At 36.1% G+C, this 24386-nt stretch overlaps 1 protein-coding gene across 2 annotated transcripts in view; it reads right to left on the reverse strand.

Moving 5' to 3' along the window:
• Nav3 (neuron navigator 3) overlaps positions 1–24386 on the reverse strand; it is a 329995-nt gene that overhangs the window by 166418 nt on the left and 139191 nt on the right. For both annotated transcript variants that reach the window (XM_055626040.1, XM_055626039.1), the window contains exons 7-8: positions 21665–21804; positions 10226–11243 (exon numbers count right to left, since the gene is read on the reverse strand). In XM_055626040.1, coding sequence (XP_055482015.1) covers positions 10226–11243; positions 21665–21804 — 1158 coding nt within the window. The remainder of the gene's footprint in view (positions 1–10225; positions 11244–21664; positions 21805–24386) is intronic.

Below are 24386 nucleotides of genomic sequence, written 5' to 3' on the forward strand. Positions count from 1 at the left end.
ATAATGCATAACAATAAGTACCAAATAGGCAGTGAGCTATAAACGTAACTATAATGATTCAGTTACTAAGGATTCTGGAAAATTAAAGGCAGCCAGAAACAGACACTTTCACTGATTGCTTATATATTTGTGTGTATGTAAAGAGTGTATAGGGGTTATGTAGTTAACAAGTAAAGGATTGTCTAATAAAATGGAAAGCATTCAATAAACAAACCATATACTTCTGATATTCCAACCATTCTTTACACAGTTCTATCCTCTATGCACAGGTGACCATTCTAGGAATCTCTTGACACAGACACAAAATGTAACAGATTTGATTCAAAAGCTCCTGTATGAGAAAGTCACAGCATGAGACACTGAGACACAGAAGTCAAGCTGATTCAGCACTGTGAGCTGCTGGTCTGTGTTCTCTGCAGAGGTTCCACTTGCCTTACTTAAAATTCCATTTACAGTACAGAGTCTGAACCATGGCAAGTCATCCATAATTATTTCTCACTTTAAGAACATTTATAGAAATATTTGACTGTAAAATAGCACTTCAGTATCCTTTTCAGTCACTTTAAATTAATCTATGACTTATATTCTAAATCTTGATTTTGAGACAAATAAAATGAGAGGATTGATGATAGAATTAGTTGATACCCAACATCTTGGAGCAGGGTCTGTAATCTCAGTATTTCAGAGGTAAAGACAAGACATCAAAAGTCTGTGATATTTTGATGAGACTAAAGTAAACTAGTAGGAGGAGAGAGGGGAAATTTTCAGAGAGGAAAGAAGGAATGGGGAGATGGTTCAGTCTATAAAAAGCTGGCCACACAAGTATGACTTGTTTTTGGATCCACAGCACCTACATAAATATCTAGTCGCAGTGATGCCTAGAGTCCCAGGGCAAAGAAGTCAGAGGTAGGCAGATCACGAGAGCTCATTGGACAGCCAGTGCAGCTAAATTGGGAGACCTCCATGCTCAGTTGGAGACGCTGCCTCAAAAAAAGAAAGTGGACAGCAACCAAGTCCCTGACATTAACATCTGGTCTCAATCTGAAGGCATCCACTGCACTTACGTATACGGTGGATGAATATGTATTTATGCTTCACACATATGTACCATCACATGTGTGTATGTACATACACATATGCACAGGTGATATACAACTGGTATTTAATTGGTAGATATAAAAATTGAAAGAGCTCATTATGACTTTTAAGAAAGGATTTAAAGCTGCTGAATTCTTGGTTATATGTGCATATATGTGAAATGATATTTAAAACAGAGACAAACCAAGAATCGTACGCTCCTGGCTTCTTCTTTGCCTTTTTTGTCTGAATAAAGAGGCAAAACTCTTCTCAAGTTTTCTAAGGCTTCTCATTACTTGTTGAACAAGTTAAAATGGTGAGCATGGAGGTACTCCGGAGTCCCTAAAGAAAGCTACCTGGCTGCTGTCCAAGCAATGTCAATAAAGCACCCTGCCTCAGCAAGCTGGCTTTGAGCCAAGAATGGCTTAAAAATCATGCAGGTTCAGCATTGAGGGACTCATCTCCCAGAAGCTGAGTTACCTTGTGTGTTTACTGAAATGACTGCCTAAAGCCCAATGCTAGCTGTTTCTTATTACATCAACACCGATAGCTGTCACAGGAGGCAGAATATGTGATCACAACAGCTATAAAATCATCCAGGAGGTGCCTCAGGGAAAATCTGAATGGGACATAAGAATATTTAGAATGTCATGAGAGTAGGAATTTTGCTCTACTCAAGAACAGATTGTAGAAAGCACGTCAAAACTGACTGTGGGTAACTTCCTCACTACCCGAGACTGCTTGTTGAGTTCTGTTGGCTAGGCCTCCATCGTCCTTTGTCTGAGACATTTACAAAGTACGTTAGCCCTTCTGATTGTTCAGTCCTAAGACTTTTCATTTTATTTTGGTAGTGCGGGAGTACATCTTCTGGCCAATTACTTTTTTGTATCTTTTTAGTTTAAGGTACATGAGAATATTATTTATTTTCTAGTTCTTTGGTGAATATGCCATGGCATTCTCTATATGAGTCATTTACAGCAGAAATTAGATGGAAACAGATTAATCATTAAAAGGATCACAAGACACTAAACTTCATACCATTTTCAAAAGAACTTTGAAATCCTTGTTGGTTTATGTTCAGAAGTGGGTCAAGTCATATATCTCAATTCCATGTATTTTATAAAAATGGCAAATATATGGGCCTTTTTTATTTACAAAAGTAGTGGTATCAGATTTTAGCTCTACTGGGATATAATCCATGCTTATTAGTAAAGTGTCATCTTTTATACAAATAATCAAAGAAATTTGGCAAGATTCTTGATAATTTCCAAATGGTCTCTATTTTTGTGACTATTATATGCCAGTGAAATAAAATGTTTTCACCATACCATGAAGATTTCAAAAATACTCACAAACACAATTCACAGGACAAAGTGAGTATTGCAGGGCCTCCTTCACAGTTCTATACAAACTGACGTGATGATGATACACATTATATGTACCTACTGAAACCATGACATGTAACTTGGTAAGTACTGTTTGTATAGAGTTTTATGCAACAGGTGTTGTTCTAGTGCAATATCTATGCACCAACACTCAACCTCATTCCAATTCTTCAAGGTAGTTAGTTGCTGCAGGCAAACAAATTATAGTTTAAAGTTGTCTGACCATTGGCCCAGATAATAATCTGGAAGATGCTTAACCATTAATTGAACTAAGCTGCCTGTAAATGGTGAACTATCAGTCACTACTATGACAATTTTACTACATTTATAACCCATGAAACAAAATCATACTCTATTAGTTCTTAATGGACACTCGGTATTTTATTTCAACTTTCCTTTGCTAATAGATAGTTCAGTCCAAAAGAGACAATATTGAATGTGACAGCATCAACTGATATATTCTAGATGTTACATTTTATTGGCCATCTTAAAATGTTGGTATCACATAACAAGTACTATCAAGTTTGAAATTTTATAAAAGTGAGTACTTTTATACTGACCTAAATTTAACAGTGCATAATTTGTGATGTAAATGAATATGTATATTCATACCCAGATATGTCAGTTTTGACCATTTGAAAAAACCTATAAGCAGTAACATGGTTATAAATAAAATTCTCCATGGAAAGAAACCAGGGCTCACTAAATAAGAGATGAAACTAATTTAGGAAAAGGACAAGATGAGCCAAAAACACACTAACACACTAAGAAAGGGAATCTCAAAGAGTGTTAATGCTTGCAAAAGGTCATACAAAGTAGTCTTAAGAATCTTTCTGTGTCATAGTTATAGAAATTTTAAATATCAAAGTAAATTATGGTGGCAATTGATCATAATTTACAAAACAAATTTTGGACTCTATTAGTCCTTACAGTCTGAATGGATGACTAGATAACAGAGAGAGACTTCTTTCTCAAATCATGAAGTAAATACAGAAGAAAAAAATGAAGTTATAAAATAATTTATCATTAGAATGTAATATTAATTCAGACAAGGAAAGTCAATGGAAGCTAAAAGTTTTGTGTGAATGTAAATTAAGAATAAAAATTTTACTACAGTTTTAAAATATCTTCTTCCACAGGTGCTTATTAAATATAAGTGGAATTAATTTTAAACTAGAATATATATTAAAGAAGCAAATAAATCTTATGCCAGAATGATTGAAAAATATAAACAATCATATAACATAATACCTTTAAAGGAAGCAATGGGATGAACATAGAATTACTTATGTGACTCTGCAGGAAAGTAAGTCCATTTGTCTCATGATGGGCAAATATCAGATAAAAGGAAAAAAATTGAAAATTGGCCTTCAAAATATTGATGTTATAAAAACCAATGAGAGACCAAAGAAGAGACTGAAGGCTACTAGGAAGATGTAACTACTAGGAAGAATATTAGATTTAAATTACTTAAAGTAGTATTTTTGGAAATTAATAAAATTAAACAATGCTTTTAGGTATTATGATATATACATATATATATATATATATATATATATATATATATATATATATATATAGTGTTGGCAACATTGCCAAATTTATGGGTTTTTTTCAGAATATCAGAGAGCAAAATTCAAAAGCCAAATAAAAAAAGGTTGCTCATACACACCTATAATTAGAAAATATTAACTTAAAGCAGGATTCACACAATAGTCCCTCTTCCAGCAGAATATCTATATTTTAGCTTTAAAATACTGCAGTATGAGTACATTTAAACTACTCCTCAGTACACAAAAATATATCAAGCCTAGCAAAAGGCAGGCTTGCAAGACAAGAACTCAATAATCTTTAGTGAGTGCTGATGACCAATTATGCCCAGTTCACAGAAACTACAATTGCAGTATAATCTACAGGAGTTGCTTGAGGGTATGCAATGCTTTATCAGAAGGATGGCTGGCTCTGTGTTCCACGTTTCAGTTTTTGTAAACTCACAGACCCTCCTATTCAATTTATTGTTCAAAAACCAATATCTTGCTTTTTTGTTTGTTTGTTTGTTTGTTTTGCCCTTCAGAATCCAGCACATTCAAGTGACAGTTTTTCATGTCCCTTCCTAGGAGAATCTGTACAAAAACTCAGGACCCAAATCTTTTCTAACAGTCTATGATGCTGTTTCAAAGAACATACAGTCTTACATCAAAAGAAAAAAAATGCTTAAAATCATATCTCATTGACCTAATTTTATATATAGAGAGAGCTGCAGAGGCATACAACTTATATTTAATTAATACGTTTACAACACTTGGTGACTTTCTTTTCTTTTTTTTTTTCCATTAGTCATGTTTTGCTTGCTAGTCTAAGGGATATTTTTCTCTCCTTAAAATTTCTCAGGCAGCCCCTGCCTAAACGTCTTTGCTTGTAGGAGCCTGTATTATATTTATCACATCATTTTATTGACATTTACTGTAAATGGAAAAAAGTAAAGAGAGAATGTAGAGTTCAAAACAGTTCATGAGAAAGGCTAACAGTTGTTTCAAATTTTTGCTTTTGACTCATAATATGTGCAAGTGTTATTTTTCCTGAATTAACTAATGTTTTCACTATTTTTTCTCTATATAATTTTGCAAATGTGGGGAACATAGGTGCAAAGCAATATATTCAAAAGGAATGGACAAAAAATAAATAGTATGTGATAACTCCCTTTTGTCTAGTGTCTGTCAAATTATCATTTTACAATCTCCTAGATGTTTCTGTGGGCACATTAACACTTTTAATGGCAGCTTTTCTAATTTCAAATAGCTTTAATTGTTGAGAGCCTCTTCTGTGGAACTCAGTATCTTCTGTTAAATTCTCCACCTTTTAATATTGGTTATTTCTGCTCATTAAGTGAGTAAAGATCATAATAAGTTTAAAATACTCATTACTTTGTGGGGATAATTGAGTTCCAAAAGTTATGTAAAATATGTTGTACTGCATTAGCAATTAGAGTGCATGAAATCCTTTAACAATCATAACCTAACATTGCATTTATGGGATTCCAAATGTGAAGTTGATTAGCAAGAGTGTTATGAAGTACACATTAGTGTTCTACTAGGGACAGTAATTAAATAAGTGTCCCGATTGAGTTTGTCAACTTGACACAAACCACAGTCATTTGGGAAGAAGGAACCTCAGTGAAAAAAAAAAAAATATATATATATATATATATATATATATCCTCCAGACTGGACTACAGGCAAGCCTGTGTGGACTTTTATCGATTAATGATTGACCTGGGAGGGCCATCACATGGGGGGAATGCCACTCATTGGCAGGTGAATCTGAGCTGTATAAAGCAGCAGGGTAGGCCAGACAGGAGGAGTTAGGTAGTAAAGGCGTGTTCCTACACGGTTTGTACTTCAGTTCCTGCCTGCAGGTTCCTACACTCCTTGATCCCCAGTTGTGAATTTCTCAGTAATAAGACTATTACTTGGAAGTGAAAAAATGAGATAAACCCTTTTCCTCCTCACGTTGGTTTTGGTCATGGGGTTTTATTGCAGCAATAACTCAGTTCCTAATAAAGGCCTACATAACCCTGAGGAAAGGAAAATAAATCTCCCTCAGCCCAATGGTCTTCCAACTCTGTGTAGGTTATGTAACTATATTTAAATATTATATATAAGTATATGTTCATCATGTGCAAGTTACCTGTTACATTAATTTATACCAGTTAATAAACATTCACTATTTCTTATTATAAATGATTTTGGGGATGTACATTTTATTTTAGTCAAGGCTGGCCATAGTCTCGCAGGCCCCTAACTTCCCACTTAAGTATTGTGATCATCAGATGCTCACCAACAAGCCCCATCTACAGGTGACTGAGAAATTTGCAAATGTATTACTGACATTTTCCTAGCCTGAACTTCCTGGTACTAATCCCCATCCTTTCCACATTGCCACAAGAACTGACAAACAGAAGAGAGCATGTCCCTGTGTTCCAGCACAATGAACAGGAAATGTGTGCATTCGGTCAGAATTTGTTTCACAGGCAAATATTGCAGGCTCTGTGATTTTCTGAGATCATTACTTTTCTGAATTTAAATGACTTCTCCATGTCCGATAAATAGGGATACTATTATCACCCATTTGTGGTGAAGTTTATGTCAGGAAATCAATACCACTCTTGCAACATGGACTATTTCAGTAGGCAAGCACTTAACAGATGATATTTTAAAAGATACTACCATTATAAGGTCATAAATCATGAGTGTTATCATCTCAGAAATTAACAACCATGTCAAGGGGGTTTTCAGGAAGAATTCTTAAGTGAGAGGAATAGTTAAGATGAGGAAGGACATGTAGTTCTATACACAAAGTGCCACGAACTGGGAATACAGTCATCTCACACTCAGGGTGGGAAAGTATGAGTATTTAAAACTCAGACTTTAAAGGACATAATTTTATCATTTATAAAATTTTGTGATACTATTTCACGGTTGTATCATATAGAGAGTGCAATGAGTTGCATTAGTTTTATTTATTTTAACTATTTTATATTATTGATGATAGCCTAAGTATAGTTATTGCCTTTCATGGTAACTTTTTTACATTATATTGCTTTCTTCAATTTTTTAAAACAGCCATTTTTCATCAATCACGGTTTAAAAGATCTGGAGAAGATCTGTGTAATACATGATAAATGTTATTAACATAGTATAAATATCAACCCAATCTTGAAACGAGTCATATTGAGGTAGCTCCGATTATTTCATCTCCATTTTGCAGACTGGAAAATTGAAGTTCAAAATCTTTATGTATGTTACTGGAAGTCACATGACCAATCATTGATGGCAAGCAACGTGGCTCAGAGCCATGGCCTCAAGACTGTGTCTACTCCCTGTATCCCTAGCCAGGGGGTTATAAAATTTACTTTTAAGGGAAAATGGAAGTTTTAAAGTGTACAGAGAATGTTTGGGTGGCATGGCATAGCAACAAGAGCTGCCTGTTAATCTGTGCTTTTTCCTCAGTGCTGTACACAAATGTAATGGAATATTATTCAAGTATAAAAAGGAGAAAGCCTGACATTTCAGATGCCAAAAATACATCTAAATGACAAGAAGGTACAGAAAAATAAGCCAGATACAGGAAAAAAATTCCCTACATTTTAGTTGTTAAAAAAAAAAAAAAAGGTGTTCCCACAGAGTAGTCATCACAAAGTAGTCATATATTTGTGGCAATGATTAGAAGGGATGGTTTTGGAAATTATTGTTAAGAGACACAAAATTTCTTTTTGATAGGAGAAATAAGCTTAGGAGACTTCTAGGTTTAGTACAAGATGGTGGCTCCATGTGGTAGTAGTAGATTGAATACAAAATCCTGTAGAGGGAGTATGACATAAATAGTAACTATGTGCACACATATGTTAATTGGCTGTACTTATCATTCCATATGTAAAGCGAGCATATGCTTGGACATTGTACGTAATTTTATGTAACAATTTTAAAAGTTAAGGAATTATGACCAGAGTATTGAGTGTATTATAGATAAATTTAGTATCAACAAAGTTATCTTCAATTTTAATGAAGATTAAGAATGATGAATCACACTGGGCATGGTAGCACACAACTTTAATCCTAGCCTGCCCTCCAGAATGAGTTCTGGGACAGCCACTGATACAAAGGGGGTGGGGGTGAGTGTGGAATCAAAAAAACATTACATTTTCAAATGGAATCCACTAAATTTTTATTTGCTGAATATTTTATCGCAATAAACAAACAAACAAAATAAGTGTGTTGACACTTGCAGCAAAAAGCTGAATGAGTAGGTAATGCAGAGATTCACTTTCATTGACGGTTCGTATTAGATTTAAAAATGAGTGATGTCTTTGCAAAATATATTTGAAACACACAGACATGCTGACTATGATACATTTAAAGCTTCGTGTTTTTCTTATATCATTAAAATGTGGATTTTGATTTGGGAATCTTACTTTCTGATTAGCCAGTTGGGGTCTTTGGAAGGAGGAACAATAGACCCCTCATCCAGGCACAAGGGCTTAGATGCACTGTTACTCAAGTCAGAAAGGCAATAATTACCAGGAATGTCACATGCACCCCTTCCAATCAAATGTAACAGTTAGAATGAGTTTATAAGCCGCAGAGAAAGTATTTAGGTTCTTTCAAAGGAAAAATAAAAAAAAAAATTATAACTCTTGGCTTTATTTTTTTAAAGCCGTACATTCAATACATTAATAAATATTTCACTGCAGCCTTGGCCCTGTGATAATGATAGAAAGTCTTGCTTCCTGTTCTTTAAATGTCTTACGTGCTTTAAATCTGACAACCTCCCAAACAGATGTGAACAAAGCAGACATTATCCTTCCCTTGGTCAGATCTTTATTCAGCAGACAGTGAGTTAAACTAGACCTATTCTAATGACTGACAGAGCTCTACCTGATGAGGCAAATCATAGCACAGGAAAAATGGGCTACTTTGGTAACTGTGTAGTAGTACATATATGTTTGTAGATATCATATATAATTGTGTTTTGATATGTACAGTTTAGAATGGATGCCCCAAATATAAAACTGCAAAATACGAACATGCTAATTATATAATTTTTATCTACAAGCTTATATTTAGTAGCAGGAATTTAATATAACATTTCTTTTTGAATGTTATACCTTATAAAAACACTTAGCGATTTACACTAGGCTAGAGTATATAACAAATAAATCCATTACCTTTGTTCTTATTTTAATCTCTACTAACAGGTGGAGGAAATAAGACTAGGAAGTTTTAAGTAACTTGTCTAAAGTCATGAGCTGGTAAATGGTAAAGCTGGGCATTCAGTACACATGTGTCTGCTCTTAGGGCCAAGCTCTTTAACCATTATGATATACTTTATCCCAAACATGACAACAGAACAATTGACTGTCAGTGCCTTAAATCTGAGAATTCTTTTAAGAGACAGCTCGTGCTAACAGCAGTCGCTGGGTGCCAGTGGTAACAAGTTAGTATGCTAAAGAACTTAACTTGAGACAATCAGGACACCGCGATTCCATTTTGCCCTTAACAAGATGTAGGTTGATTTAAGGCCTCAGCTTCTGAGAGAATAGGAGGTGAATAGGAAGGTTTCCCCAGACTGTACTTTGGCACTGAATTCTAGTCCTGTAGCTTCAAAGATAAATGTTCTCTGGAGGCATAAGTTTACTGTGTAATTCAAATGCCGACTTCTGCATTTTTCATATCTGGTTACAATCCTTGTTTTGAGAAGCTCCTGTCTCAATGATGTGTAAACACTGCTCCCCAATTGTCCTTTGTTATGCCAATAAGCAGCTTACAGCGAATCAATGAGCAGGGAAGAGAATAGGGCTGGACTTCCTGCTAGCCAGGGGAGGGAGGAGTTAGAAGAGGAAGTAGAGGATTCAGCCTTGGGAGATGTCAGGAGGGGCCAGGTGAGAGAGCTCAGCAAAAAAAAAAAAAAAAAAAAAAAAAAAAGAACCTACATAGTACAAGGATCTCTGGGTTGCACACTGGAAGGAAACCAGATTAGGTTAGAGGGTTAAGAATAGGGTAAAAACTGCTCAGTTATTATGCTGTGAAGCTTATTACTAAGCAAGTATAAAAGACTCTCAAGTATTTATGTGATAGGTTAAGAGAGAAACTGATAAACAGTTTTATGAAAATAAGGTTAACAGTTCTCAAATGCCCATCTAACTTAGTGCTAATTGTGTAAATATGAAGATGAAGGAACACAGGGCTACGGAAGCCACCCCTCACCTGTAAATGAATGGAGCCACTGTGGCCGTGTTGGGATGGATATGCTGCTGCTGAGGGAGCTGGACGGCTCCATTGCTGGGGCTCTGTCCACTGCTGTGTGCCAGCTGCATAGCACAGGAGCTAGAGGAAGATGTGTGGCCAGCGTCCCTCCCCTCCTGCGCAGCAGAGAGGCTGGGCGCGCTTGTTTTCTCTGAGGCCTTTGGGAGGGCCTGAGAAGGGCTTCCCTTGGTAGTCCTGAATTTCTCAGACTCTTTGCTTGCTGCACTGCTGGGTGAAATAGTTTGCTTTGCAGTGGGCACCTTTGAGCCTGGCTTTGGGATCCCACTGGACGATGGAATTAAGCTTTCTTTCTTGGCCGCTGCGGTCTTACTGCCCTTTGGGATCAAGCTTGCGATTTTAGAGGTCTTCTTTGGAGCTGTCTCCGTCACCTGGTCCTTCTCTTCCTTTCCTGACTTTTCAGCACAGGCTTTATTCTTGTCCCTGCTCTTTTCCTCCTTTTCTTTTGGCTGCAACAAAGACTTTTTATTGCTGAAATTTTTACTTCCTGCTTTTGGAGGGGCTAACTTAGGTGACACTTTGGGACTGCTGTTTGTTGAGCCACCACTATTCAGACCACTGCTTAAACCTTCCATTTCTCCAGATTCAGAAAAGGCATCATCTTCCTTCCCAACATCACTAGGTCCTGAACTGGAAGTCTGAGGGGGGCGCAACGCAGTCCGGGCGTTAACCAGCTTGAATTTTTCGAGCATAGATTTTTGTCCTGATGGAGCACTTTTGACCACTTCTGTGACAGGGGGCTTCAGTCTGTCTGAAGATGGAGTGGGAGAGGTGGCTGGGCTTGGCTGCTTCACCGTCAGCATGGTAGAGGTGGCACTGTGCTTGACATTCATGGACTTGCTGCGCCACGGCTTGCTGGCACTTGGGGAAGGGATAGCAGAGACTGGGGCTTGCCCAGCAGTGCTGGGAGGCTGTGTGTTTCCATTTATACCTGAAGATGGTTGAGGTCCTTTGGAGGAATCTGTAAATGTTTAAGAAAAAAAAAAAGATTTAGATATAAAATGTGTGTGTTGTGTATGTGTGTGTGGGCTTTGTACATGTGAATGCAGGTGTCAGCAGAGACCAGAAGAGGTCATCAGATTCACTGGGATTCCTGTCTTCTACAAGAGCTCTTTGCACTCTTGGCCACTGAGTCGCCTCTCCAGCCCCACTTATTTCTTAATTATACAGACATACCTCTTAAGAACTGAAAAGTGATACATTATGTAGCATTAATTACTTCTGTGGATATGATTTTCTTTCTTTATATTTTGTTTACTATTTGGAAGGTATCAATTTCAAGGAGAAAACTAAACACATACTCAAGTCACTCTTACCAAATCAAGTTTATTAGTCCTGAGTATTTATATATTTGAAGACAAATTAACCAATATTTCCTCTCCTAAGAAATTCTTTGTTATCTAATCACCAATACAGTTCATTCTAATAGGTGAATATTGTGCATTGTTTATGAAATGAAGAATTTTTCTAAGTCATAAGGATATTATCTGCTTGTTATCTGACTAAATATAAATAATGATGTAGCCTTTTAATTAACTAAATATTAGGATAAACCTATGATTAAGGTTATATTATGTGGAGTGTGGGGTCTCCTGTGTGTGTGTGGGTGGTGTGTGTGTATGTGTGAGTGTGTGTATGTGTATGTGTGAGTGTGTGTGTGTGTGTGTGAGTGTGTGTGGGTGTGTGTGTGTGTGTGAGAGAGAGAGAGAGTGTGTGTGTATGTTTGTGTGTGTGCATAAAGATATCTTTCACAGTTGCTTTATCACCTTCTAATTTGTTCTGAGACAGTTTAGAGATAGGATCTTTCTTAAGGTTTCTGCTTCTTCACAGTATACTCTAGGCTAGCCAGGCTGGGCTTTTAGGTGATTTTCCTGCCTCTGACTCCCTTCTACCATTCTTCTAACTGTAGGAATGCTAAGATTACAGGTGTGTGCCAGTGCATTTGACTTTCGACACTGGGTTCCAGTATCTAATTCAGGTCTTTTCAGGCATTTTGAGTGCCTTTATATACTGAGATATCTCCCCAGCTTCAAATGTTATTTCTGTTTTTAGTCGTAATAATCCCGAGAAAAGGCTATCTATTAACGTTCTCACTTTACAGATTCCCCAGGGTCCTTCTATTATCTTCCCCTCAGCATAAATTTACATGTTTACCGATTTTAAGAAATTACTGTCAAACATTTCTGCTTCTTCTAGGAATATTAATCAATTTTATTTAATTCATTTTATCTGAAGAACGTAGTCTAATTATATCATCTGTTAGTATTTACTGAGTGGCTTCTGGATTCAAAGTACTCCTAGTCAGCATAATCCTGTTAGAGCAAAGGAAATGGATATAAGATGATGCTGTATGGTGACAGCTGTCAGGCGTCAGAAGAGCAGGGTTGTGGAGGAAGTGGTAGAGATGATGAAAATTGCCTGAGATCACAGAGGTCTATCTGATAAGGTCAGGTGAGTGACATAAGGAGGGTGCGTAAGCGCTGAGGGTGAGAAGAGTATTCATGAAATTTCGTTAAGGAAGTGCACATTTTTTCTCATTTGCTTCCAGTGATAAAGATTTATATGCTTATATTAGGATATACATTTGGAAAAAGCACAATCACCCAAAATCTAAGCCTGTTCTGCTAGGAATACAGTTTAGAGGACCCTGATGGTATCATCCTGAGTTCACCCAACACTCTCACTTTGGCATCAAAAGCTATTTGTGGCATTTCTCATTCTATATGGAAAATAATGTCAATATTACTAATATAACCATTCCATAAAGAAGTCTACTGAAAACTCCTTAGCTTTATTATTTTACAACAATCCTATGAGGTGGGAAGGGCTTATGATTCTAGTTCAGCACAGTAGGTGAATCTAACTAACCCAATAAATAGTTTATCAAAAAGGAGGGTTCCTGTGTGGTACGACTCTGTAATTGTCTTTCTTCAAGTGCCTGATGTTTATAGCACCATGTAGCATAATAAGGGACCTTATAGTATAATGGACTATGTGATATCTAGGGATCTTACAGCAAGTATTCTGTGATTCAACAGGTATTTCATAGGCTTGAATAGTCTGCATATCTACCAAGCTTCCATTTATCATAATTGCAGCAGATCACAGATTATGTTTGGAGTAGATAGGGTTGAATTAATTCATTTTCCTGTTTCTTATCATGATGGCATTCATGTTAGTTAAATTAATTAATGTTTCATAGTTACTCGGTATTAATATTTTTGACTCATTGAAGTTTGAGAACCTTGTTCAGATGTTAGTACTGAGCAGTTTGTGGCAAAGAGTCACTGAGAAACAAATAAAGCAAAATGTGTTATTTTTTTCTCTTCATTTTAGCCAAGAAATTAGTTTGAGTTTATAGTTTACTGTATATTTGCAACTTTGTTAACAAGTCAAAAAGGGTCCTGTCTTTGTGGACCTGCAAACTGTAGTGAGGATAAGAAAGGACAGAAAAGAATGAGTCTGGGTGCTTAACTAAGTAGACCATAGATGTTCAAGTACAGAAGAAGAATTTCAACACTGCTACAACCCAGAATGAGACACATGAGACTGTCGATTGTGACACCACTCACAAAATAGCAATGGTCATGGCAGCAGCTGTAAAGTTAGCTTTAGTTGAGCATACACATCTAAAACACTTTTCTATGCTCAGCTCTCAGCCTGTCCGCAGTCTGTCTTTATACATCAGCAATAAAGAGCCTCCAGTTTCTTTAAAAGGGCAAACCGAAGATCACTGACATCATCTGGGAGATATGCAGATGAAGAAATCTCCCTGTACTCCTCATTATAGAATGTGTAACAGCATCAGCTGAAAGCGCAGATTTGTAGCTTCTATAGAATCTGTAAAGTGGGAACCATAGGCTGTGGAAATTCTTTATTTCCATACTAAGCATCCAACACCCAGTGACATGCTTCTGAAGGCTGATAAGTCAGCTTTTGACTATGAATATATCTTCTTATAGAAAAAAAATACCTTGTATGCAAATGTAAAGGCATGCAAACAGTCTGCATTTTTATGGTCATCTGTTTATAGTGATTGATACCTATCTCTGATCTCCAACTGATACTTTCCTTTCAATTTTCCTCTTCTTCCATCTAGATACCAGCCATCACCAATTCTACTATAACCATTGAACAGGAGTTCTCAACTGATTATTCTAAGCGTGTTATAAGCAGATTTTTATACATCTCATCACATTAAAAGCCATTAAAATCACCAGTACACATAGGAGTTCCTTGCCAGAAATGAGGAAACTGAAGCTTCATAAGAGAAAGCAATTTTAACACACATAGCAAGATTTAGAACAGCCCAAAACCTTCTTTGACCTCTATACATAGAGGAAATAACTATTTCTTTGTTCTATGTGTTGCCTGTAAACCCTAAAGTTTTGATGGTATTTCTTACCAAGGAGAAGCTATATGTGTGTTTGTTTGAATCATGTTTGTTTTCTTCCTTGCTGAGCAGAATTTAAATATGAATAACTAAGAGACTCTCTACCAGTAAACTAGTCTACTTTCTTAGATATCTTGCTTACACATTCCTCACACTTAATGTGAGAACAGGTACAAATTCATGGTTTCAAAACATCTAAACTTACATAGTCAATGTCTGGCTTCCTCACTTTGCAAGTGACGGTATCAACAATATAGGAGCACTTCCAATCTTAAACTTAAACTTAATATGTTGAGGTAAATATTGTAGCTACAACAGACATGGGAAAATAAGGGATAGGGCCATTGCTGAATGACTATACTTTAGAGCTTTGATCTACATTGTTGACAGTGCTACCAGCTTCGTAAGAAACACAGAAAATATCCTAAATTTGTACATCTAATTTTCACTGCTAAGTTTCTTACTTAGGTAAGTGAAAACTAACCTTTAACTAAGGAATATAGAAGGTGATAAACATGATAACAGCAGCAGCAGTCTTTGACAAGTGTTCCCTGCAGAGTAGCCAAAGTATTGGATGATACTGATGGTCTTGGATAAAGGACATCCTAAGCATAGAAATTCTTGTGGAAGGAAAGAAGCAATGAAGTTACATGTTTGTGGTAAAAAGATTGGTAATAATCAGTACAAAAATGTCAATTTGTTTCACAAAAGCATCTTTGAAAAATGTGAAAAGTCAAAAGGGATGACCCAGGTATAAATGTATTCGGTTACCTCTGTTGAGTCTCAGCACATTGCCTTGCAAAAGGAATTGCTTGTGAAATGTTCCGCTCATCAGTTTTATAATGACTCAACAGAAACCTAGGATGCTATTAAAGAGACACTGTGTTCTCTGCATACGTTCTCCTGTACCAGTTGCAAAGTCAGAGAGCTGCTTTGTGAAGCGATGTGGTATTTGGGGGTGTTTCTATTCATCAACCAGGGTTTATTATCTGCAGTAATGGATGAAATCCCTCACTATGTGTCCATGTGCATACAACTTGTCAACATATTTGACTGAGATTACATTGTGCTATTATCTTATACATGTCAGTAGTTGGGCTAACAGTTGAAAACTACTCATATTTCAGGAATTATGTTACTGATATAATATTGTATGATAAAAATAAAAGTCATGTTAAACATGATGGAATTATTAGTAATATAAAATAATAATTGAAGGCATTGCCTTGAGGCTGGAGAGACTGCTGAGTTGTTAATTGCACCTGTTGTTCTTTGTAGAGCATCCACATGCCTGCTCAAAGATACCTGTAATTCCAGGTTCAGGGGCTACAATGCCTCCTTCTGGCCTTTCCAGGCATAAGGCATACACATGATTTATGCACACACATGCAGGCAAATGCCATATACATAAGATGAAAGCAAATAAATCTTAAAGCATATTCATTATGTAGGAGAGAAAGGAAAGCAATATAGTTCCTTATAGTAATTTTACAAGGATTAGGGGAAAAAAGAATGAGAAAAATGTGTTTAAGGGGAATATCTCATGCTTCACTGACTATAAGCATCTGAATTTCAAAAGAAAACTAATGTGAGAACACACATTAATTGTAATGGCTTAAAATAGTGAGTCAGAACGTTGCTAGCTCTTTGGCATCAATTCTACTAATTCCACAATGGCACTAAATAAAAGCTAAAAGGTTCCATATTAGAAGATGTCTGACGCTGTCCTCCTCAGTAAAGATACATGTTCAGTGTGCGAACCATTTGAGAGAGACAGAGCAGACAGAGCAGTAGCGTTCCCTCTGGTACTGCCACCTATCTCTTAGCAACATGGAAAGACTCCTCTCTAAGGAACTGTGTCAGGCAACCCAGGCTTATAGCTCAGTACTCAGAAATATAGCTCACAACTAAATCACAAGTGAAACAAGGAAAATTTACATTTCCAATAACTTATTCAGTATTCCCTTCAAAAGCGTTGCACAGACTTTGTAAAACAAAACTAATTTGTTAATGTTTCTCAAGTGACGTAAAATGTATGGCCAAATGAGTCTTAATGTGGTTTTCACGACATCCTTCTCCTAGTGGTTAGTTACGGGTTTTCTTCGGAGGCTGTATTTGTCTAGAGCGCTCCTTCACGGTGCACCAGCTCTGATAAGTGCTGATATCCTGTATTATTCATTGTCAGCTTTTGAAAGGCAGGTGATCAGGAGAAGAGAGGGAAGGATTCTGAATAGTTTAACAAAAGATTCTTTCTTCATTTCACCATTTGTTCTGCAAAATTTGTCCCTACATTCTGCTTCAATGGAACAGTGAGATGGGATTGCATTCTAATATAACATTTCTATCACAACCATCTCTGCAAGTAATAATTTATTACAATGCATGGTTATAATTTAATTCATTCAAAAATGAGCACTCTTTTTTATTTTTTTGAGAATGCCTTAGTGTTAAAATTGAATTAGGTATTGAAGTAGGGTTTATATTTCTCTACTGAGTGCATTAGATGTCACACCATTTGGAATTCAGCCCTTATCCTTCCACCCCAATCATACCAACTAATAATATCATAATTTGAACAAGTTATTTTCCTTCATTATGTAAGTAACATTGTTCTTATAAATACATCTTTATTACACATTGCAAATACTAAAGATTTCTACATGTTTAATTTGGTTAATTCTTCAAACAAAACATCTTATTTTTAGATATTGGGTTTTTTGAAAAATTGGAAGGAAACCCATAGGTTTCAGCCACACCAGACTCTACTACTGAGATATATACTTGGCCTTAAAAAAATGGGACATTTTAAACACCTGTAGAACAGTATGATAAATCCAATGTCTCAGGCTACTTCTGAGTATTAATTTTCAATATTTTGTTCATCCTGTTTAAGTAACAATTCCTTTAAATTTATTTATTTAAGTACTCAATTTATTTAAGTACTAAATTAAACATTTTAAACTATTAAACTTAAATTTTTAAATTTCTAATAACAAAGAAGAAAGAACCATTGTATTTTTAACATTTAAATAATATATCCTAAATTCTTTCATTATAAAACTATAATAGTTGAAAATTTATTTGTCACCTTTCTTGTTCATACCCAAGACTAATTTGTTAACTGATAGAATACTTTTTTAATTTAATTTTTTTAATGTCCTGTTTGGCTCTTGTCTCTTGGAGGCCTGCTCTTTTCTGAAGAGGAAATTAGGAAGAGTGGATCTGGAGGAGAGGAGATACGGGGGGGGGGGGAGATCTAAAAGGATGGAGGGAGAGGAAATTTTGGTTAGGATGTATTGTTTGAGAGAAGAATCTATTTTCAATAAAAACAAAACCCCAAATAATTTTAAATATTTATATGTCATGTAATATGGTGGTTTGAATGAAAATAGTCCCCAAGACTCATCTATTTGAATGCTTGGTAGCCAGCTAATGGAAATGTTTGGGAAGGATTAGGAGGTGTGGCTTTGTTGGAGGAGGTGTGTCACTGGGGGTGGGCTTTTAGGTTTCAGAAGCTGCTGGAGTTCCCAATTAGCTCTTTCTGCCTTTTGCTCTCCCTCATTGTTGTCTCAATTTGGGAGCTCTCAGCTAGTGCTTTCACATCATGCCCTCCTGTCTGCCACTGCAAAGCTCCCTGCTGTGATGGCTTTGCACTCTAACCTTGTGAAGTTTAAGCTCCCTCTAAACTCTTCCTTCTGTAACTTTCCTTGTTCATGGTATCCACAGCAACAGAAAGGAAACTAGACATCTAAATACTACAAAACCCTAATACCAAAACACTTAAGCCAAACACCCTAATTTAAAGGTTGTAGTCCTTACTTGGAGACAGAGTATATTTCATTTTGATGTAATATTTACAATTTGTTTGTTCTTGTACTTTAAGATAATGTATTAGAAATTTAAAATTGCATAAGGTCATTATAAAATGGCAAAAATAACTCCAATAGCAAGTGCATTGTACATGTAAAGCAGATCCCAGGTGGCCCGCTTAAACCTATTTGAAATATATAGACATTTAATGCCTACATCTTATTTATAACAAATGTCTACAAATCTAAAAATAAAATGATCTGTAATATATAGCTTCCACATTTGCTCATGATTTGGGTTATGCCTGCACATCCCTCCTCCGGTACCTCCTAGCCCAAAGGAGAAAAGTGACATATGTTTCAAAATGCTTTGAAATTTCCAGTTACCTTTATGCTAAAAGTCATTCACTACATTCTCATACCTTCTGCCTTCTCTATGAAGCCACAAAGGCCACACATTGCATTGTATCTGTCTCCATCTTGTGGCAATTAGAAATATTGCTAAGTACTAATGTTACAATTCTATACATAAATGAGAATTAACCATCCTTGGTAGAAGAGAGCTTGTCCATCTTTGGAATATTACTTAGAGATACTAGAAATAAAGACTTTAAAATTACAGAAACACAAACATTTCATGATTCATATATATTAAAATTTCTAGATTACTTCTAAATCTCTTTTCTAGTATTATTATGTATGTGTGTGTTGAAACTGATATAGTATTTATATGGAATCACATATATACATATATATATTATATGTCTCATATAAATACCATAAAAGTATAACATACATATATATGTATATGGTAGTATGAGTGTTGTAAATAGTGATAGTCTATTCAACACACCCCTGCTTATAAGCTTGTTAGTCTACTCTAGAAATTGTGTAATATGTACTTATAAAATAAGGTTGAACTTATAGAACACATTCTATGGTCACAAAATAAAGGAAATGTTTATTTCTATGTAGAAATATCCATTTCCCATGTCCTGCCTTACCAAGAAAGATAAAAGCCTTTAAGGATATACTTTTATTTAAATACAAGGAAAAAAAAAAACAATGTTCAAGGTTACTAAGTCTGTAAAAGAAGAGTAATTATATTTGGGATTTTGGAAAATAGCTGTATATGTGGTATAAAGCATTATTTAAAAAAAAACATTGAATCTCCTTTGGATTGATCCCTGAAGAGAATGTTTTTTTTTTCTTTCCTTGTTCCAACCTGTTTGTTGGTATGGGTTAAGATAGTAAATCATGAATATAAAAAGCAAGTGGATTTCAAAATATTCTGAAAGCTAATTAAGCTCAGTTATGCCAGCAATAACTTTTTTTGATTAAACTTCTGAACTTGCAAAGTCACTATGAGTCATTGAGTGCTCAATCTCTGTCTACAGAAGACACTTTGTTCTTAATTTTAAAGCTCCAGACTTCAAAATACATACTCTATTTCCTCTTCCCCTTTCCATGTCTGAGCTCAGAGTGGGGCATATTTCAGTGGAGGATATTTTTAAAAAGTGGCAGATATTATGACACATTGCTTTGCTATTCAGGGGGTTACGAGCTTCCAACCCTTGCCTTAATTAAAAGGAAAAATTATCACGGTACAGTGTCTAGTCCATGATTTTACCTGTCACTTTGTGTCTGAGTAAAGGAATGCCACCTAATTACTTCTTGAAACAAGCGGTGAAACAGTGCAAGCTTGGTTTAACTACTCAAATGGAGCTTCCCAATAGGTCTGACAAAACATGTGAATCACTTCTTAATTTCTTTATACTCTCCTATATCGGGTAGGTTACTGCAGAGAGAAATGGGAAGTTTTACTGATTTGGAAACACTGCTCCAACAGACACAGTATTTACAAACACCGCTTCTTGATTCCTTAGGATACAAGCTTGAGCCACATGTCCATCCATTCTATTGGGCTATGATCTAAGAGCGACAGTCCCATGCCGGCACCTTTAAAAATGTACATTTTGTGTATCATAGAGAACTGTGGGGCTGACAGATCATTTATAATCTACCATTCACGCACACGTACTTTTGTCCTTCTTGCCCATCCGTTTTGTGATTAAGTAATTTTTTAAAGAAAACATAGATATGGATAATTTGATGTTTAGGGAAAGCTGAGGTCATGACATTTTCAACCACTGCTGCTTTCAAAGACAGATGTTTATCACAAATATTATCTACTGCTTGTGGTTCTTATTGTTTTGAAACATGGCCATACTCTGTCATCTTGGCGATTTGGGGACTTACTGTGTAACCCACATTGGCCTCAAATACATGATAGCCCTCCTACCCTAACCTCTGAGAACAGGGATTACAGCTGTATGCTACCACAGCCTGTTCACTGCATCGTGACTTTTTGATACATCAGCCTTAAATGCTCACACTTTGTCACTTATGCTAACTGACATAAGGATCTAGATCAATTTAAGATAGCACTTTGATGTCGGGATACATTTTCATAAAACGTAAAAGGCATAGGAAAATGCTATGTATATGCATCTAGCGTAGCTATTTTTGTGAAACAGATTTTATGCTTGGCTCTATAACTATCTACTTTAAAACACATGAATTTATTTCCTTGAAATGTTCCACAGAAGAGGAAGGTCCAGAAGGAAACCGGAATTCATGATGGCGGGGAGTTAGGGAACATCTCTGACAAAATTCCCATCCCCAAGCTGCTCCACTGTTCAACTATTGGAATTAGTATCTGGGCACAGGCATCTTTTCTGAGACTGATTCTCCATCCATGGACCATGCATGGAGATAACCCCTGCACAGATGCAGCCCATGGCAGTTCAGTATCCAAGTGGGTTCCCTAGTAAGGGGAACAGGGACTGTCTCTGACATGAACTCAGTGGCTGGCTCTTTGATCACCTCCCCCTCAGGAGGGTACAGCCTGAGGAAGACATTGTAGCCAGTCCTGATGAGACCTGATAGGCTAAGGTCACATTGGGAGGAGGACCTCTCCTATCAGTGGACTGAGGGAGGTGCATGGGTGGAGAAAAGGGAAGGAGGGTAGGATTGGGAGGAGAGTGGGGGGGGGACTACAATTGGGATACAAAGTGAATAAACTATAATTAATAAAAAAATAAATTAAAAATATTAGTGTGCAATTCACAAGACATACATTAGGCTTGGGGCAGAATCACGTGAGAGATGCACACTTACCTTTTTCATTTCCATTTGCATAACTTGGAGGCTTGTTTTTGTCAATGCTGTTAAAGCTCTGACTTCTCCTGTTTAGATTGGAGGCTCCCTGAGCCTTGTTGCTGCTGCTCGCAGCTGGCACCCTAGAGGGCCCTGGAAGCCTGAAATAGCACGGGAAAAAATACGTCATTATTGTACACTTCAGAAACTAAGGAGAAGGGAAGGGTGAACAAGGGAGAGTCAGTGGAAACCCACAATACAGGATCATCTATGACCTACTTAGCAGAAAATGATGATTTGAGAGACAAACAGCTGGATACAAAGTAAGAGACTGTCATAAAAAAATCTAGTTTTACTTCTTAATAAGAATTCCCCAGAGATAGAAAAACTAAAATAAAGTACCCTTTAACTATAAAAATGTCCTTTCTAGAAGAATAAAAGTTTATACTAAAAACACCATAAAATTATTATATGACAAGAGTAACAGTGACATCTAACCCTATAGAGTTCCTAGCATATTACTTAGTAATCTGAAGTTGGTAAAAATTTTCTTACCACTATATAAAACATAGTTTTAGTTAAGACTTGAAAATTAACGGCAAGGATACACTACTGAACAAAAGGCAAACAGCAATGATTTATTGACTAGCTAAGCTAATAAGTTACATTAAAACATGGTGCCATAGCCAAAGTCATGATTATATTCTATAAAGCTGGCCTGTCTGACAAAATTCTTCCATTTGTTGGTCAAAAAAAGGAAGTGGGCTGTGTGTTGGTGATTTTTTTTAACTTGTGGCCACCTCATCACATGGGACAAGAACAGAATGCTAACCTCAGAGGAAGAAAATCACTGTTAGTAGAATGACAGTTGAAATACACCTAGAGCAAAGGCAGTCTCAATGCATTTTGTATATGAAGAACAAGTCATGTGTCCATCCAGACCATGTCTCTTATCATCATAAGAACCTGATGTTCATAACCTGACAGTATTTTTTTTTTAAAAGATTACCACTAAGTTTCATTTTGGATCAGTTTATATTTTATTTTATTTTTTTCCTTTAAAATTTCACTTGTCAATTATTTAATAAACTGTCACTAAGTTTTTAGCTTGCATTACTATTGTGTTTTATATATGAAACATAAGCTTGACACATATGAACGGAAACCTACAACTTAAGGGCTAGCATTGACGCTTTTGAGACAATGTGACAGGAATCCAGCCAGCACTGTGGGCATGTGCTGCCACCGTGTGAATGAGATTGTGTACTGCTCTGAAAATTCCTGTTTGAAAACAAAGATAGATCCATATAAAACTTTAATACAGATTTAAAAAATTAAGTTTTTCTTTGTATCTCTTATATGTCCAAATTGCCAATCTATTTAGCATGTCAGGTTTCAACACATCTCTAGTACACTACCTGACTTGGAAAATAAACCCTTAAAAACAGAAATCTCTTATCATAGTAGAACTGCAAAATGCAATGTACATCAGGAAAATACAAATACTAGAACTGTATTGATGTTACAAGCAGTAAAGGCTTTCAAATTTTTGACTGTACTTTAGCATTTAAACACTACAACTAATAAATATTCTCTTCAGCTGCTTTGCTTGTTGGCGGTTATGTCATACACAAGATTAGAATCTTTTCCACATGACTCCAGCTTTTCAATTTCTGTTCTCAAATAGCTCTACAAGGGATTGTAACTCCAACAGCATAACCACAGACACTAGGAATTTACAGTACCAGAGACTACTCCCCCCAGGAAGAAGTCAAGTAACTAAGTGGGCCAAATGTCCCAATCCCTGTAAATATGAGAGCAATTTCTGTAGACATAACGGTAGACTTTGAAATTCATTCCAAACTCGTGTGTAAACAGTTTGTCCTCAAACTTGCCCTGTTTGCAATGAAACTTGACCCACTTCTAGAAAGCAATTAAGATGCATTTTAATCTTTACCGTGACCCATGAAGTTAAGTGATCCTCAGTCCTCAGAAGAACAAATTAAAACAAATTAAAAGATACATTTGCTCTTCTCATTACCCTAATTTGACAGGCAGCCAGAGCCTCCAGATCATTCATCAAAGCAATAAAAAGGGAAATGAGATGAAGTTAAAAAAAAAAGAGAGAGAGAAAGAGAGAGGAAGAGTATGTGACACAGAAAAATTCCATTAGAACAAGGGACTTAGACTATGTCTTATATGCTCACATCTTTACAGGAGCTATGAAGGTACTCACTGATCACATATGGTGATTTATATGACATTTATTGTAATTTTAATTAATTAATTAATTTTAAACGTTTTTCTCTCTAGAATAAGTATTTACTATTGAGAAAATTCATGTTAAAAAAAAAAGAAACAAAACAAGGCAAGAGAAAGAGAGCAATGGCATCAAGCCACCGGAGGTAGCCCTTTAGGACTGGGCAGCCTGAGTCATGACTGAAGCAATGGTGAACAAATCACCACTTGACAGCTCCTCAGGGCATGTGAGTGCACACGGCAGGGCATATCAGAGTGAAAACCCTTGCATTGGTTTCATCCAGTGGGCTTGGACTACCATTAATCCTTTTTAGGAATAACATGAACCAAAAAAAAAAAATGCTCTTCCAATATTTTATATATCATTATTTTGTAAAAAGGCATGTATATTTATTTTTAAATACATGCCACAAAAGCAGAATTTTAAGTTATTATATAGAGAATATCATCCTAGTTTAATTTCTTGACACTTGTTGTATAACTT

Source organism: Psammomys obesus, unplaced genomic scaffold (genome assembly GCF_907164565.1).
Source record: "Psammomys obesus unplaced genomic scaffold, mPsaObe1.curated_primary_1811, whole genome shotgun sequence".
NCBI lineage: Eukaryota > Metazoa > Chordata > Mammalia > Rodentia > Muridae > Psammomys > Psammomys obesus.